The sequence below is a fragment of the Ptychodera flava genome, chromosome 22 (genome assembly GCF_041260155.1).
Source record: "Ptychodera flava strain L36383 chromosome 22, AS_Pfla_20210202, whole genome shotgun sequence".
Lineage (NCBI taxonomy): Eukaryota > Metazoa > Hemichordata > Enteropneusta > Ptychoderidae > Ptychodera > Ptychodera flava.
Genome location: NC_091949.1, coordinates 5,748,313 through 5,768,320, shown reverse-complemented (window position 1 = coordinate 5,768,320; position 20,008 = coordinate 5,748,313). Strand labels below are relative to the sequence as shown.

General features: G+C 36.1%; 1 protein-coding gene across 10 annotated transcripts in view; it reads right to left on the bottom strand.

The window, feature by feature from the left end:
- The window catches only part of LOC139122533 (nuclear transcription factor Y subunit beta-like), a 52,019-nt gene extending 33,060 nt beyond the window's left edge, over positions 1-18,959 (bottom strand). For 8 of the 10 annotated variants that reach the window (XM_070687999.1, XM_070688001.1, XM_070688002.1 and 5 more), the window contains exons 1-2: positions 18,637-18,959; positions 1,586-3,680 (exon numbers count right to left, since the gene is read on the bottom strand). In XM_070687999.1, the coding sequence (XP_070544100.1) occupies positions 1,586-2,046 (461 nt within the window). In that variant the 5' untranslated portion in view covers positions 2,047-3,680; positions 18,637-18,959. Of the gene's footprint in view, positions 1-1,585; positions 3,681-12,517; positions 12,541-18,636 lie in introns of all 10 variants that reach the window. The other 2 variants (XM_070688005.1, XM_070688000.1) reach the window with 2 other exon arrangements.
- Between the last annotated feature and the right edge of the window lie 1,049 nt (positions 18,960-20,008).

Below are 20,008 nucleotides of genomic sequence, written 5' to 3'. Positions count from 1 at the left end.
TTGAGGGCGCATGTTTCACAAAAGCTGAAGGACATGCCCAGTGCTCTCAGTGGGCAGCTGTCATTGTAGCTTACAGGTAAATGTACGCTGCACTAGCCTTGAACCTGTCTTTGGTGCAGTATTACTTCCCAGTAGTATACATCGTACATGTTCTACAAGGGACAAAATTATTATTATGGCATCAGTTGTGGTAATTTTTATCCTTCAATGAAGTCACAAGTTTGAAATACAAACACATCTTCAAAGCTGTTTCTTTGAAAAAACAGAGAGTTGGCAATGAATTATTTCTGGGTCTGCCAGAAATTGTATGATAATGGCCGTCTAAAACTGTGAACCTCTTTCGGGCAAAACAACGAGATTTTGATATTATCAATGACTTACATGATTTGAACTCATAAATTTCAAACAGATTATCTCATAATATAGCTACACATCTGCAGCAAATGTTAAACAGCTATTTTGTCCTTTTAAAATGGAACAGCTATTTTGTCCTTTTAAAATGGATGGTTCCATTGTATGTATTGTGGATGATCTTCAAGGGTCACTGAACTTTCACAATCAGAGCATAGGGCATTTTACTTCAAATTGTTCCTCTAACGTTGCAATGTTGACTCAAGTTTTCACATCCTCACTCAGCCAATTCTTAATGTAATATTGATCTGTGATTTCATCAATGCCATGCATATAGCCTTGCTGCACAAAATTGCTGAAACACTGTGCTTGAACACATCAAAATCTGAATAGTCATAAGATACTGCTCATAAGATCAGATGGCAGTCTGACATTGGAAGCTATTTCAACATGGCTATTGAGCTGGCACCAAGCTGGAACAGAGCCGCTGAGTTCAGATAAATCTGGGTCATAATACACACATATACCTGTGTCATATCTTTGAAAATTTAAATTGATTTAATTAATACATCCCTGTCTCATTCCATACTTGAGTACAAAATTGCATGAAATTTGGATAAAATAAAACGACTCATTTTTGGAGAATATAACACTATCATACTAAATCTTCCATACACATGTACCTCAACTTCATTTCAGATCTTGACATATATTTAGTACCGGTACTGAAAATACCGACAAAACTCTTGTATGATACAGCTACATGTACATGTGTGGGAGGAACTTGGCTGCAATACCAGTACTCACCATAACAAGGAAACCTTAAATAGGAATATTTTAAAATGGAAATGATGCAAGTTTGCATTGTTATGTAAATTAGCTGTCACTCTTTCTCTATCCAGCTGTGGAGAACACTGCTGATTTCATGATAGGTACACATTTAGCGTCACTTACATCCACTGAAATACAACAATGGAACTCATTGCTATTCTGATACTTGGATCTCATTTTAATAGCAGATTCACATATAAATGAAAATTATGAAAGTGGTCACCCTACCTTTGAAATATATGTACTTGAAATTTTTACAGAATGGACGAGCATAAGTAAATATTTTTGATAATCATAAAATAGTAAAGAAAGAGTCCATTTATGATGAGAGGGGAAGTAGATTGTTAATTCTTCATGATACATGTACACATTCAGGTAACTGAAATCTAAATAAAATTCTCACCTTTTTTCAAGCTTTTCCTCAAAGCTAGAGGACCTTTCTCTGCTTGCAAGCCTTCCAGACTTGTAGCTCTTCTCATGGAGATCTGCATGCCCAGCGCTTTTACTGAGAAACGCTTCATCATCGTCATCAAAGAAATGTTCATCACACATCAAATCATCCGAGGCCAGAGAGTCTAGATCACAATCAAAATCTATAGATTCTGATCTGATTTCACTGAGTTTTGGATTTCTCGGGTGACTTTCTGAGAATTTTGGTGCTTTTAGATTTTTCTTCTCTGGTGAGCAGTTAACAAAGACTCCTTGGGACAAGTCAGTGTGTTTGTCATATCTTTCCTCCTCAATCGGTAGTTCAATTGAAACATGTTTGCAGACTTTCCGTGGAGAAGCATGCTTTTCCCCAAATGCAATGTCAATTTTACTTCTCACAGCAGCAAGCAGTTCTTTGCTTGGACTGTCACACATTGCAATCGCCGTTTTTGTGCCTTCCTCATTGGGTGCTTGTTGAAAAATTAACTTCCTGAAAATCTGGCTCTACCAATGCTGCAGTATCTTCATTTTCAGACGTAGTTTTCAGAATATTCCTTCGAGCAGTAAATCTGCCACTACATGATGTGGGTTTTGATTCATTTGCTGTATTCACAGTGGTACTCTCCGATATGGACCCTGCCTGGATATCATTTTCACCGTCCGCCATATTGTACACCATTTGTGTGTGTGAATCAACATCATTCATTGTTCCATCGCTTTTAGAACTGATAGATGTGCCTGTGGCAATTGTTCTGTTCTGTTGGCATTGTTTGGCATCTACTCTGTCAAATCCAGACTCTATATGCATATCACTGTGTCCATCTTGTCGAACTTCATTGGCATCCTCTGATCTATCATAGTTTATTCTCTCCTCCCTAGTAACAACAGATGGAGGTGTTTCCAATATATCTCTATTTCTCCCCTGCTCAATTTCATTTCCACCATAGGGAGCTTCTTCCTCGCTTACAAAACCAAACGTTCGATTACAAAATGCATTAGGTGATTTTTTATCTTCATCTACTTCTAAATTTGAATTGTTTTTCACATCTCCCATATCAGTGGGTCCATTTACCGACTCAATTTGTGATGGCACACGATCCCAGCTGCTTGCCTGTATTTGGTTGTCCTGTTCTATTTCTGTGACTTTGCTCGCTTGATGTTTCGTTTCATCAGATGAAAATACACTTTTATACAGCAATGGTTTCCCATACACCTTAGTCCCGTTCGATGTGGATTTTGTGGGCGTTTTTGATGCTGTTGGCAACCTTGAAGCAGTACGCGCAGACGAGGTGGAGTTTTGAGTTGGAGATGGAATCAGACTCGAGCTCTGTGATGGAGCTGAAAGCCTTTCTGTTGAATCCCTCAAGGGTGCTTTGTTTTCATCGTTTATTGATGATGAGCTCTCACTTGAAGAACTTAAGCTCCTGGAACCACCGAGGAATCCAAACCGAGAGCTTTTTGCTCTCACTTCCTCACCGAACACACGCGGCCCACAACCATTCTTTTCTCTTTCTACCTTTGGCCTGGCCTTTGGATTTGACCTCTCTTCTTGTTCCTTCAAAGCAGTCAGTCGATGTTCGTACTGTGCCACTTTTTCAGATGTTTTGGACACCATCTGTATGTTCTGTAGTGAAGGGCCGTTGTAGTTTCCTTGATATTGTGGTGGTCTGTAGTAAGGTGTAAACTTTGTTGTTCCAAACTGTGTGGTCATTTTGTCTTTTGATTCGTTTCCCTTTTTTGACTTCCTTTTGCTGTTTTTTCTTTCTTTTTTTGAAGTCTGGTGCCGTGTCTCGGCTTTTGATTGATCCCGCACCACGTGGTCTGGGGACTTGTTCTTTTTCCGTCGTAGCGATGGTAAGCGAGAGATAAAAGATGCTTTCCCCTGCTGTTTGTTCGGTAGCTTCTCACTGGAAGCTGTTAGTGGAGTGACTTCTGGATTTTCCGACATTGTGTGTCTCAAAATGGTGCCAAAGTCGGCCTTTCCGGGTTAAGTACAGGTAAGTTGTTTCTACTGACTGTTGGACATCAACAGACATCATCTTCAAGTGCTGACACTCGTTTTAGCCCATCTGGAAAGGTATTGAAAGAAAAAACGATGAAGTTATGACACTGTTTATTCCGTTTTCCATTCTGTACAACATGTACATGTAAGTACAATGTACTTGTAAGGGTGAAGCTCAAAAGTATGTTTTATGAACCCTCCCGTAAGCACACTGAAAATCGCTATACTACATTGTACTTTCAGATCTAATTATATTGGGCCTAGAAAGTGAGATTAATTTCTGAATCATTACATAAATTAATATCTATTTCATTAATCAAATCATGCTGAATTTCATTAAGTTACTGTATCTATGAATGAAAATTGAAAGATATAATCTTTTCTGAATAAAATGTATACATGTTTAAAATGGATCCTGCATCAAACTCTGAAACAGAGACAAAAACTGAAACATACTATCTAACTGTTGAAAAAAATAATAATAATTCAATTAAGAGCATGATGTTTTCTAAATAAAACAATGACAAATTGTTTATCTGGTTGAGATGAGGAATTGAATCATTGACCAGTTCCATTTTACCATGCATTATTTCCAATACAGTGGTTGAAAATTTGATGTTTTTAGTAACAAACTTGAGCCATAGAAATCTACATGTTTTGTACAGTACAGTGCCCTTCAATGACATGGTATAGATCCCTTTGCTGATAATTTACTCTGATTGTGACAGCTCAAAAACTATACTTTACAACATTCAGCAATGTATGTGTTCTATTGTTCATGGGACATGACGCAGTATTTTATGTTGTCTATGATTCATGCTCTTACAATACCTACTTTGATCTACCCATGGCGGCATGCCACTTCTATTTGTAAACAGAATTATTGACCCAGTTCAAATACTCAGTTTAACTGCTTTAATTGGATCGATTATATGGTACATAATTTTTAATCGCTCTCTCAAACAATTGAAAAGCCCCTTCTTTTTATCATCTAAGATTTCAAGTTTAATGAGTGTTGTTTGTCAAGACCATCTCATTTTATCAATAACGAATTTGCACAAAAACTTTTTAAATTACAGGTATCTGTATTTATTGAAGGATAAATTTTACGATGAAATCGACATTGAAAACAGAGCTTTAATGTTTTTTAAGTAACTGATGGTAGTATTTGGAAAAAGGTATTTATTGAGCATGTTCTTGTTGCAAGGGACACACGTTTATTGAACAACGGTAACGATAAAATAACATTTAGACCCAAGGACGTTGTAGCAATTGCCAACCATTCTTTGCGACACACTGGTGTTGGAAATCATACAAAAGCAGAAATTACTTTTGCTGATATTTGTAAATGGACATTCATAAGATGACATATTTCTTGAAATGCAATGTGAAACCTGCATCTGTAATTCTTTATTTAAAGGTATATTGTCAAAAAAGTCTGGAATAAATTGGTCGTTTGATGTTTTTACTTTTTTTGAATGTATCTCTCTGTTTAACATTTCAATGGCACATGAGTTATCTTGCTAATGTCATCCATTCAAAGCACTACTACTGTAATACAACATTTTTACAACAATAGAAATGTATTTCAAAGTACACACGCTCCCTTTGTAGTGATATTTTTCAATTCATCTGGCCATTGACAAGTTAAAATGACATAGCTCAGTAGACTAGACTCACATCTGTGCAGCGTCCTTCTTCGGTATAAAAACATTCGACAACAATATTGTGTAAATGAAAATAGGTGTGAACTTTGACACATACTCCCTACATTATCCCAGGGCTGAGGTTCTGACCTGCCAGAATGATGGTTTAAACTTCCTGTCTGCAGTTATGCTGGTACTTATAGAATATCCTGGTAGATGTACTTGGTTTGCTTGTCATTATGATAGCGTGCATTGGTGTGGCAAACTAAAATAGCAATCCAGCATCACTAAACATGTACTGGTTATTTTGGTGTTACCCGTTGCTCACTTCAAAGACGTGGTTATGGCAGAATCATTTGATTTTAATAGGAGTGGCAGAATTTTTTTTCAAGCAACTGTGACAGAATTTTTTTATTGCCAGTCCTGCATCTGATTATTTTCCCTATGCAGAAGCACGGCACATCTAGAAATGTTTTCTCAAGCTCAAGATTACAGAATAAAAATATTTTTTTTTGGTTCTCCTTCACCTGACAACATTTTTTTTTACAAAATATCCTCCCTCCTCCTCCTCCCCTCCCCCCCCCAAATCAACTGTTTCCCCCCATGGACCATACACTGTGAAACCGCGATTTCAGCGTTAATCTCTGGGTTGTTTACTCGCTACTGCACCAAGAAATGTCAGCAAAAACAGGGACTGTACATTTTGCCTATCTGTATCACAGGGTGTACATGTAAGCTCTATGGAAGCATTTTGAACAATGAAAATTTTTTGTTGATAATAACATCAATAATGCATTTGAGTTTATCTGCCTTGTAGTGTTATAAATTCAAAAACTCTACATGCAGCTGTTTCAAGCTGATTCAAAAATGTTTCCATCATGATTAAACCTTGACATTTTACCATTGGGATTACACTGACCTTTCAATGGCTTCCTTTATAAATTATTTTCTTAACCTATACATGTACATCTCTCACAAACATTTGAAATGGAGAGAATATGCACTCAGACATGTGATTAATAAAATTGGATGCATTCAGGTAAACTAAACCTTCAACTCTTAATTTTTTACCCTTAGCTTTTACCACCTGGAATAGAAAGCCACTTTACAAACCTTCTTTTACTCAGTTTAAATTCCATGTAAACAGAAACAGGCAGAAAATACTGACAATATATTGCAAGGGAATTAATATCTTCAACACTGCATCTAAAACATACAACTGTGAATAAATTGCACAAAATCATAATCAGGTTTAATGAGGATTTTGAAAACTGCCATAGTGTTATACATTGTACAAAATTAATTTGATTATTTATCACTTTCATATTTGGCCATTATAAACGAATGCCCTGTGATATTTCTGAATATGAAAATTCAAGTTCTGATTTAAAACTATGAACAAGCCACCAGCTAATGATATGCAAATGGATATCTGTATATCAATTACAACAGAAACCAGGCGGCGGCGTCAGTAACGGTAATTGTCAAGGTTTGGACTGTGTTTCATGTTTCAACATGTGATGACTGGCGCAATTCAAATCCCTGTCATGGGGACTTTCAGGTCGGTATAGAATGGTACTCCAATACATGCAATACATGGCCTACATCAAGAAAAATAAACCTGTGCAATGCCTTTGATCAAACACTGACAAAAATCACGATACATTTCTTCATATACAGTTCAACTCTTGTACATAATTATACCTTACTGCATATTAACCTGGGTTTACAGTTATGAAGAATTCCTTGTATTCCTTAGCTTAACATATCACATTTCCAGTGTTAGGAAAGCTGTTCTCACCTACATGTACATGCAGTTTTCACTACAATTTATAATCCTACTCATCTATAGTAGCTATAAGGAGAGAGATATAGACAGAGAGAGAGAGAGAGTCCCTTTTATGGAACAGATGCCATGATTTACACTCTTTCATCCACCTCTCCTTTTACCGTAGAAAAGAACAGCTTTGTATGGATATGTCTTCCGTATGCGGGTAAACAGTCGCTTGTGATTCAATGCAGTGAAGGCCTATGTAAGCCCAATCTAATGCAATACAGGGGCCTTCATGGACTATCGAACCACAAATGACTGTGTGTGGGTGTTGATATGTTTTGTGTCTGTGACATTGCAGCCATACATCAGAGCAAACATGAAGGAGAGTTTATCCCTGGAGAATAGAGAATACATGGCCATCAAAATGGATCATTTGATCAATATCAAGCCTACAATAATGACATTCATGTATATTTTATCAGAGATAGGATATTACATGGTTTGTATACGGTACATTTAGGTGTTTATGTCAGAGTGAAAAATAACAGAAATAGTCACAACGAGCAAAGATGATATCCTATCGAACACACAACCTCACTGTACAGTTGTTTGAATTTTCAGCTTGTGGGAGAAGCCAAAATACTTTACACTGACATATATCAGGTACATCTTCATGTCAGAATAGTTTTGGTAGCAAAATGTACATCTTTATCACATATCAGTGTTGTCTTGTTGGGGTCAAAGGTTAAGGGCTGATGGTACATGCATTTACTATTGACTTCCCAATTCAGCCTCAAATTCAGACCAGGGTGACTGCTTCTCAAATACAGTGCAAAAATTGAGTAAAATAGCATCAACAGTATGAGAACACTGTCCCTCTTTATACTGTATGAATTGGTCTGTGAAGCTGAAGGACGTACTGACTACAAATGTACATGTACTGAAAGAGAGAACGCTAAATCTCAATTCTAATATTTGTAATCCAAGGTCATGAACCTGGCACTCCAGTACTCACTGCCAAGTTCAACCTTGCATGTCTGTGACTGAACACGTGCAAGTTTATGTGTAAAGTCAGGCTTGGCTACTTCCCAAGCCTATTAACATAACCACATTTTTTTTCCGAGTCAGGTTGATAACAATGCAAAATGAAATTTGAAACAATTAATTTCTCAAACATTTTGTAATTTCTACACTAAAAGGACTATCTGCCGAAACTGGAAATTTTAACTCTGAGAACTTTGAAGGTGAAAGAATTATCTCTCTTAATCTACCGCAAACTACTGCTTTAACGGCCACTATAATCGATCAGCAGCCATATTGTTATAAAACACAGAGATCTCATAAATGCAATATTGATCGACTCAAATGACCGCAATAACCTGACCTACCATAGTGGCCACCTGACTGTATTGCTTTAGATTCTGAACCACATGAAGGGTGTGTTGTTTACGTGGGCAACTACCACATCATGTGATGTTGATGACATAACATGACCCTCTGGCAAAGTGCATTTTTCGAAAGATACTCAGCTTAGCAGTGGCAGAGTGGCCTGGCAGGCACTTTGTAATTACCTGATCATTTCGTATGAGACAAGAATTTACACTGGCGCATTCAAAAGTCTCCCAGAGCGAAAACTTTAGCACTGATCTAACTGGTATGTGATATATTTCAGGCCAGATAATATTTTTAAGTGGATCATGCTAGGTTAAAATGGGAAATTTTTACTGATTTGGTTATCACATGCATTCAAGTACATCTTTGACAAGAACTAAATACAACAATGGGTATAATTATTAAACAGATTAATGTAATACTGCAATTAGGCCCTGGAGACTAATCTTATATGGATTAAGACTAAGTGTGATAGCCTACAGGTATCAACAAAATGACTTTCTATTTCTTGCCTTAATTTGAAATTTAATGAAAGGAGATCATGAAGTCAGTGATTTTATACATTGAACACAGGGGGTTTGAAGAAAATTTTTGCAAATGTGGAATTTGCGTGTGTTTATAGAATACTATGGGTAATAAAAACATTACTTTCAGAAAAAACACCTGGTGAGAGGATACCAAACATTCTGAAATGAAAGACCAATCTATGTATAACCTATGTGTACTGTAATTACATGTAATTCTGAACCAGATGTGGACAATCCCTCTTGCCTTCATGGCCCAAAATATCCATATAGCCATTGTCATACAGTAGGCAAGTGTCAGATAATACAATGTACATATAGGTACGAATTCAATGCTGATACCTGTAGCCAAGTGTCTATGGCTGCAGGGAGAGTGCAGTATGCATAATACACTCATCCTAAATTGTCAAACTGCTAAGAATTGAAGTCAAAATGCAACAGCAACAAAAGTGGCTGTTGGCAGTCAAAGTTCTGCACTGCTCTAAAGTTTTAACTTCTCACTATGAAATTAGAAATTTCCCTTATCAGTGTTGAATTCAGATGTATTTACACAGTACATGTACATGCATATCTGACAGTACTGACAAGAGAGGCCACTACAGTTCATTTTCTTGATAATAGAAAGATACAAGGACTTCCAACATAGATTGTGAGAGATTGCTGGAACAATATACAATACCACTATGTTTTCTGGACTTTGGAATTAATGCTCATGACAAAAATATAAAATATTTCACCTGACAAAAAAATTATAAACCTTTACTTCTAAAATTTTGAAACCAACAGATTGATGTTACTTGATTGAGAATACAAACAACACAAAAATTCGAGAACTAGAAGGTTAAATGACAAATCAGTACACATTACCTTTTCCCACGATGGACCAATCAATCATGGAGTTATATCATGATTTACTGAGATCACAGAAAGTCAAAGCAATTGTTGATGAAATTTTCAGGAGCTACAAAATGCCGACAGTCCATGATGCTTGCAGTCCCTCATGGACCCTCACAATAATGAGCCTCAATTATCAGATTTCTTTACATCATATTATCTGAAGCATTTTATGCATCCATCCTACGTGAAACTGATATCCCAAAACTGGAATGAAGTGATAAACTTTTTTCACATGAAATGAGGCCCCTGGTCATCTAATTTGATTAAAATTTAACAGATGTAATTACAAAACCTCATTGTTCTGCAGACATTCATGTATTGGTGTTGGATACTGTTTACATCTCCCTGGCAGTATTTTGCAAAGCTGACTGCATGGGTACAACATGACAGCATTCCCCCTTGTATGAATATTGTTCTTATACACAAGCGTCAAACCTATGGAGTTTCATCGTACAGTAAGTTTTGGTATCAGAGGACGCGGAGTCCAATAATTTTGACACGGAGTACAATAACTTCAGGTGTTATTGGATGCTGTTTGACCTTTGACCTCAATCCTCAATGTCAAGGGGGGGGGAAGGAAAGATGATTGTAAATTTTTAACAAAAAATATACTTCTAAACATTCAGTACTTCACAAAGTTAATAGTGTTCAATACAAAACCTGTGAATTTGAATGAAATTATGCTGCTTACCTACAATTTCTACCATGTGCACTGCACTGCATGGGTTGAAATTTTCTTAGTGTTCTGTGTACCTAGCGGATACACTGAATGCGCTTCCAATAATTGCCCACGATCAGTGCAGAGCATAACAGGCATCCCAAACACTCTTTAATTTTGATTCTTTTTTTGTAAAATGGGACTAAAAAGGTGTAAAATAATGTTATTCACAAAATACCAGGATTTACATGTACATGTATGTCCTTGTACATTGTACACTGGGGTATTGGCCTCAACTCTACACATCTCGGACAATACCCCTGCTGCAAGATAAACTCAGACATAAATCCCAGTATTTTGTGAATTACCTTATATTACTAGTTTTTTGACACGGTACATAAATATGTGTGCCATGCACATAAAAATGTGAATATTACAAACAGTCCAGATATTGTGAAGACATTCCCAAAAATTTGGAACAAAATTTAAAAAAACATGCGAAGCTATTTGCCAAAAAACACTTGTCAAGATGATATCAAGACACAAATTATTCTCTTTGAAAAGAAGGGCAGTATTTCAGCAAGGTGATTATGTTCATTGATTAGAAGTCACATGATTGCTCTATTTTGCATATTTGTCATCTAGTTTTAGGAAATGTTTGTTTACTTATTCCTTTATTAAATATGATTTTGTATCTTTGTTGCTTTGTTTACAATCTTGTTTTCCTTTATTTGCCTTTTGTCTGTATTGCTTTGCCCATTTGTTTTTTTATTTACTTGTATATAATTCAGCCTGACACCCTTGTAATGGTAAATGTACATGTATGTTAAAGATATTTTGTATTCATTCATACATATATGTACACGGAAAGTTAACATTTAATTGCATTACAATGTTGGTTTCCTATCATTCTTTCCAGTTAAATAGACGAAAACAATTAGTTAATGTCACGCATCATTAACTTGCTATCTTATACATACATGTACAACCAAATACCAGAATAAATGTACATACCAGTACCAGTATACAAAATAACCTACTGTGCTGTTGTTTTTACTGGGACAAACCAATTAGCTTGATTGGCTTAATTATTTTAATTCCTCTCATAACATGCTAGGGTTGAATTGATACATGATACAAAATGGAAAACAACAAAACTATGATTTCTAATTTACAGTGAGAATCAGGTATGAATCATGTGTAACTGATCAAATGAAATGAGGTAATTCAGGAAGCGATATGATGTCATATGATGTGATGTGATGTGACATGATATGATATAATTTTTACTTTCTGAAGCTTATTGCCATGGTGCATTTAGGTTGGACTATTTGAAGGCATGGTGGGGAGGAGGAGTACTTGATGCAGAAAGATTCATCTGCAAATGGTGAAACAACATTCTTCAAGTTCAAATCTAAATAGCTGGACTGATAAGCTGACTGTTGTTCTCCAAGTGAAAACTTCATGGTATCATTTAGTTACACTAAGGTTAAACACTGATCATCATATCATGCAACAACATTAATTTGACTTCATGATTTACTGCGTTTCACTTTCTCATGACAAAAGAGAAGTCAAGAATAGTGACTTTGTCTTTTTAAATGTACTGCTAAACTATGTTTAACTTGGCGTCTTGTGGTTAAAACACTAATGCTTTGATTACACTGACTGAATAAACATCTCTCAAGTTACAAATTTGATGAAAGTACTGTACCTTGGTTTAGTTTTTGACTGCATTGTTTTAATGAACTGCTATCTTTCCAAGCAGGGTTGCTCTGCAGGCACATACATTTTGAAACACCACATATCACTCCTGCTCTCGAATCAAAAATTCGAAAAGTAATTGCTAAAGTGATGACTGCCATGATGCACATTATCATTGGAGGAAACATGCAGCAATGCAACATACATCTCCTATGATTGGCTTGCATAAAACTGATGATAGATGGGAAGCTGTATGTGAAATGGCACTGTGACAATAATAGCTTAGAAATAGGTGAGATGTACACCTACCAAATGTATCACTCCATCAGTGTCTGGTAAAATGAACAGAGAAAGCAAAATTAGTAAATTTCATTTTGGCAAAGATTATTCTTTAGGTTTATAAATGAAATGGACAATGCTTTGTGATATGCTAATTATTTTTTTTAATTCCCTGTCAACTATGATATCAACACACGGTCAAATATGTAATAATTTATTGACCGAATCAACACTGAATCGCCACAAAGCAGGAATCAAATCTGTTGAACACAACAGCTTAATAATTGGAAATTGTATGCAATTGTATGAAATCAATTAATTCTATTCACGCTCATTTCAAAGAGAAACGATACAATGCATGGTTCCAAATTGCATCAACACTGACCATGTAAGGTGGGTGTACTATCACGCTATAAAACTGACATCCTAGATTTTAATCTGCGTGAGCTCACGCAGGCTCAGCTGAAGTGTGATGCACAAAAATCTATATATTATAGACGCTCAGTGACTGAGTTACACATATCAGTGTTGGTTATTGGTACATGTATGGTCTGCCATCATTGAGGTCTGTGATGTAGAGGATAACAGGCATTGACATAATCCGATTAAACATCAAACACATAGAGATATGCTTGGTGTGCAGTTTTTGTACTGTACTGTTTCCCATTCAATGTCTGTTGATGATCATCGCCTAAAAATGACCACATATGACTTTAATCATGTTCGAAAAGACAGTACCTGAATGGCAGACAATTTTGCAAATCCTGTCAAATGATAACAATAATGAAGTAGAACCTTTAATGTTGGGTATGAAAACAGCGAATGGGCTTGGAAATAATTGATTTTCTTGGCACTAGCAAGTTGGTGATTTTATTTTACACACAAAAAAAAGATCCAAGAATAAGCAAACATTTGTCAGATCTTGGATTGAAACATTTTATTTTTAACATTAATGTAAAATTTGAAAATGAATAAATTTTAATAACGAATAAAACCAATCATGTCAGGCATCCTTTGTTTATGAACCAAGTAATTCTGTGTAATATTGGACAAAAGATGCCGTCTTGCAACTTTAGACGTTTTGCGAGGGAAATATTGTGTCTTACCAATATCATTAAAATTTACTCCAAGGAATCACAGTTGGCATATGACTACAGTTAAATATTTTATTTAGGTAAAGGCAGTATACAGGTAGATACATGTAGCTCCTGGCAGCTAAAAACACAGATTATTCTGAGCAGATGGTGCCATTCTGGTGAGTTTTTTGCTGTTCATATAATATTCACATTTGTCAGCATGTGACTCATTAAATTGCAAAAGCTTATACAGATTTCCTTCAAAACCCTTGCATTAGAAAAAAACAACCATTTACTATTTTGATGAAAAAGAGACCTTGTCGTTTTGCATGGCTGCTTTTATTCACATGCACTTCAGAAAAATAATATTTATATAAAGTAAGGTAAATATTAGCAGCCATCTTTGTACCAGTATTTCAGAGGTTTCACCTTTGAAAAAAAATTGAATATATTATGTACACTATACATATTATATGTACATAGGTAAGTACACAGGTATGGATTAAGAACCATTGCTATGATGTGATTTTTTACTTCTAAGGTATTTTGAATTTTGTTTAGCCTATGGTGCATAGTTTATGCCCAGTAGTTATAATGTTTGAATATCATTGATCCTTTTAGGACTGTAATTTTTCCCAAAAAAATATCATGGCAACATTTTACCAATTTTTGTGAATTTTTCTGTAATTTTCTCCATGATTTTGGACCAACTGGACATAAATTTTCATGGGCTACACTTTTTAACCAAAATTTTGGGAAAGATCAGAAAAATTGTCTGGATCTGAAAGAAATTGTTGGTGTTATCTTGTATAAAGACAACAAAACTCACCTTTGGCACTCAGGGTTAAGTAATTTGGAGTATGGTTGACACATGGCTGTAAAGAAACCATAGGTCAATCCTTACTCATGGTTTCGATTCTTTAGTTTCATAAATTACAAGTTTCTTCGTTTCAATGCTTACTTTTGTTTCAGTGCTTGATCTATCTAATTAGCTTAACTGACAGATAGAAAAATATTACTCAAGACGAGATAAAATCTTTCCAAGGAAAGATTTGCATCATTTCATGTTATATTTCCAAAATTATTACTCATAGTAACAAAAGTTGTATGAGACAAAGGAATTTAGCGTGTCTAAACATGCTGGACAAAGCAATAAAAGTAATAGCAGTTATTTATTTGCATTTGCAACAAGGTTAGATACTGAGATGCTGGATGGGTAAAAGGGTTAACACATCGTTGCCATACACCAATAGATAAAGTAATTTGGCTAATGATAGAATGAACTCAGATCTAGCATACATGTAATTTGCAAACTCCATAAACTCTATATGCATTTGAATATTATGGATAATGATTTGTTTACCCTCTGGTGGAGGGGGGAATTGATAAAATAGAAGAACACAAGAGCCCGTGCAAAGCTGGAGTATAACAGTATAACACTATAAAGGCGGAGGGGGTAACTAAACATAGGTTTGTAAATTTTTTCATCGTAAACAGTAACTCAGACGGCTTAGCACCGATTAATACTATGAGAGGGATGGACCAAGTGTTCTTCAGAGCAGGGCAATCTTTTCTTCAGTAATATTTATGTACACATGTGTGACATGTAGAACTTCATCACAACCAACATGGAGATAAAAATCTACATTTTACTCATAGCTTTATATGTAGCAGTTGACCATGAAACATGTCATACCGCTCATGTGTTAATGCACATCAAAAGTTCACTTCTTTAGGTGCACCTTCTACAGGTCCATCAAATTCAGACTCAATCAGAAAATGGAAGGAAAATATCATAAGGAATCTATACAATCAGAAGGTAGGTTGGAAGATCTGCTCCAAGACTTTGGAATGATCTCCTTGCATGAGGAATTGTCCAGTCTATCACTGTATTCTACAAATAATATTTGCAGACTATGTACTCAGATATAACCTCTGTGCTTAGATATTAACCTACATGTACCAGTCTGTGCTTCAAGCCTTTTTCAACACTATGGTTTGACCTAAACCTCATTGTTATGAAATGTGTATGTGGACCTGTTTTCTGAGAATTTGGGTGTACAGGTTGATTTCATGCATAAAAAATGTACAATTTATGTAATTTATGCAGTCATGTTGAGAGGAATGTTGCCAGCTATAGGATAACAAAACCTGATGACCAAAACATATACCTCTAGTGATGGTTAAATTGACTGTCCTTAAAGTTCAGACAATCTGTTAAGGGTCTGTTTACGGGTCACTGTTCCAGAAGAAAGAATGTGACTTCCTGATCCTGTGATTACATATTTTGATATAAATATTTCATGAAGAACAACATCGATTGTCTGGTATTGATTCTACAACATCACACAGAGACCCCATTCCCACGATGAAGTGACCGTCACTGAATGGAAATTATAATAAGGCAAACTTGGGCAATAATCGCCACACTTTAAATAACGGCTAAACATCATAAAACAAAACTGTTTTCCATATCTTTGTTGGCCATAGTGTATACACATGTTGTCTGGAAAAAGGATGGTACATGTAGGACAGAGAAATTGATTGAACACAACAAATTGCACGAGGAAATACCCAATAAAGATGACATGAATTGACTGTATAGTCATTTCTCCTAGCTCATCTGACTGCATGGTTTTAGGGAATTTCCCCACTGTCTTTATTTATATACAAACGGCATAGCACGTCATTCCTTCCACGTCATGTCCTGAAAGCTGTTGTGTATGTCTCAGACTTTATAAACCAGGCATGTTTGGAAGACATTACATACTTCTACATGCAGCTTACGGAAACAAAGGACTGCCTTTTATATTAGCTCAGTATTGATTTACTTGGTTTTATTATCCAATGCTCTCTTTGTCTCCAACGCCCCCATTTGAATAATTGATGGAGACTTTGACATTTTAAAGTAACCAACTACATGGAATGTTGGTTTCTATGGTGATAGAATATCAAATGATACACTGAAGTTCTACATGAAACTAGAATTAATCATGATTAAAAACTAATTGTTGTATACCTTTACAAGCCTGCTTGAACTTTGAATATGTATGTGTACAAACAATCATTTATTTAAGTCAAGTGTAGTTTCTAAATTGTGCAGATATACATCATAATTATTTTAATACGCCCACAAAAATTATCCTGAGGTCATAGACCTTCGACATAAAACTTGATAAGAATTAATACCTGCCTGATAATTTGTTCCATTTTGTGACATAATCTTTAAATATCTGTTAAACTAGCAGGATGATATGCTTGATTTTGATCTGATTTCAAGTTTAATCTAGCATTTTCAGGGATCCCTAGAAAAATTCAAATTAATATTTTTTCATTTGCTCATGGTAAATATTGTGGCCATAGTTCACTCGTAAAATAACACTGAGAAATAATTTTAACCTGTGTGTGCCATGTTTTACATTTTCATTATTTACAAATAACCAATGCATGACTAGTTTCAACCGTACTTCAGGACTTTGTCCACAACAAAAATATCTTTAAAGATATTTGCTGAACAAGAAGACTACTATAGGGAATTTTATTAGGGAATAGAAAGTGACAGGCTGTGATTTGACTTTGATCAACAATGCATATGCTAGTGTATTCCGACTAATTTCTGAAATCCATCATAGATTTGATGTAGAACCTTAGTTCCGTAAAAATTAAAATTATGATATAGTAGGCTAGTTCCTATGTCACATTTCTTCTGGACAAGAATATTATTACATCTTACTCAAACCAGACTTCAATGATAGAATTGTTTTAGGACAGGATAATATTCTGACCCAAATAATATCCCTGTATTAGAGTAATTCTTGTACACCTATTATGGCTGTCAACAATTACTGAGACAAAATATTCACTGGTATCTGTTGTGAATTTGGTTTCCACATCACAATACGTTGAAAAAGGTACGTTGATTTTTGTTTGTAAACTATTTACTCTGCACAAAACAAAAATAATGAGGACTATGTTTTTACATTTTAATATACCATATTCAACCAGTCACTCCAACTAATTTTGTTTGTTTCTATGGCAACAATAACACCTTTGAACTTTGTTGCTGCTATAATATTGCATTTTGATCTGCCACTCCATCGAGTTATTATCCCCGGCTTATGATCACAGTTTTATGGACTCTAAAGTAATACAGAAGTGAGATGACCTCATTTGCTAACAATTGGAATACATAGTGGCAGTTATAATAATGGATGACCATTCAGCTCAGAGGCTGACAGCTGCCATCACCCCACAATTAGATTTTTTTTCAAATGAAGTAAATAACAAAGTATTGATTACCATTTGTTTATTATTCGAGACTGAGACTCTGGTCCGGCGACCAAAAGCGACAGCCACACTCCAGGAAACCTATCCCATTTTTTATTCCATGATTGGTACTCATGAATGTTATGATATCACTTTCCCAATGACGATGTTGCCTACACACGTCAGCCAGCCACCACGCATAAATACGGAAGTGACCGCACCAGTGAATGGCGATGGCGTGATGTTCAGACAAATTCGACAGACTCCATTATACTCGCATATTTTCTCGATGGATGAAAATAAATATGCCAGGTCCGCTTAACTATCGATGAGTTGAAATCTGTGTAAATGATCTTAAATCTCGTCTTCTGTCCCAAGAAAACATTCAATTCAAAATCAAATGTTTCTCACGAAGCATTCATCATTGTCTATGTATTCAGTTAAACTTTCATTCACACGGCGACGGTTAACCGTTGATAAAAAACGCCAGGGTCTGAACCAGATGAAGCATTTTGATGAAGTATCGAATAAAATTTACCGTACAGCGTTTGAATCGTTAGATATACGCTGCTGCGTGGGTCAAATTACACAGTACTGGCATAAACAAGCCATATGGCCGTTGATCAACAACAACACGCTCACTGGCGTGTCCTGCACACCAAACAATGTCTTCCTTCGTTACGGTTCCTCGATCGTCTCGGAGTCGAGTTCACCGTTATGCTCACACAACATTAAAATGCGACGAAGTCTTGTTCGCGATATCTGATCAGTTGTGTATGCTCAAAATCTGAGTTTCGAAATACTTACCTTAAACTGGCGTGTGATGTTATCGACATTACTACAATTACAAAACTGCCTGGCCGTTATCGTTTGTCAACGTGTAGACGTGTGAGGAACCGTGGCTATTCCCAAGTCAAGGTTACCGTAGAATTCTCAACAATGATCACTCTTCCTCGAACTTGGCCCAAAATGGAACAGATTGACAACAGTTGAAGTTTACGAGGCGATTATGGTCTTATGTCTTTCCCACAAACTTCACGAGAGCGGGCAGTATCTGAACCGAACAGGGAGCGTATATACTCAGTTGTAACAGAAGTCCAACACACCGGTGAAATTCATCTGCGCAGGTGGACCGAATGCAGACAGTCTATGCGCATAATGACGTAATGCTAACGGTGATATCAGCATGATCAAAAGCAATGGTAGTGGTACTCCGTTTTTCCCCTTTCCTTCTAAGCATATGTTCTCCTCTCTTTCGTTTCATGTCTTCTTTTTTTGTTTCTTGTAACGTGGTTACATTTTCGAATTCAGCTTGTAATATTCATATTGAACGAGGCATATTGGGAGTCTTCTTTCACAGTACAAATTTGGAGATCTTTGTGGATATTGATACAGTTACTGTAGCACATTCATGAAGCGATGGTAATTTTCTTTCATAGATTGCACTACTAAACAGATATATGTCAACGGATATAAATGGCAAGGAAGCCCGTATAACTGGTGTTTACGCACGCAAGGCTCCCTCTTCAATATTAATTTACCAAAGCAAACTTTTCTTCTGTATGAGGTATAGTGGAAGGATTGTGCAAAAAACCAAGCGCTGCAACTAAAAGTTATTCAATTGAGTGAGGTTTACGAATTTTCCTCTTTAATTCCATTAGGAGGAACCGAGGGCCATATTACTTTTTCCTCATTAATATTTGTCGTTTCTTCGATGATAGGGGATATAAAATATTTTTCAAAATCATCTCCATATAATGTACGACTAAAACGTGTACTTGTAACGTTTATCGTCGACGTCATAGTTGCAGAAATAATCTTTGCAGCCGGCCTGGCTGACAGAGTATACAAACGAGATTTTGTTGGATAAATTCTTCCACTGAGCGAGGGAGATCATTAGATAGCAATCAACATCATCCTCTGCACTCGCGGTGGACGTGACCGATGGTCTCCACTGCGCTTGAGCTTTACCTAGTCAGCCGATTTTAATGATCGTGTTCGGACTCGAGGTGGGCTTCGTTACATTCTTCAGGTTGGCCTCATTAAAATAATAGCAGTGGGGGAACAAATCCATACGATGCGACATCCTTGTCTTGCAAAACAGGGTGTAAGGCCAATTATATGATGGTAAAACCTTATTCGCCGACTGTAAATGATCTACACGAATGTCCAGACCTAT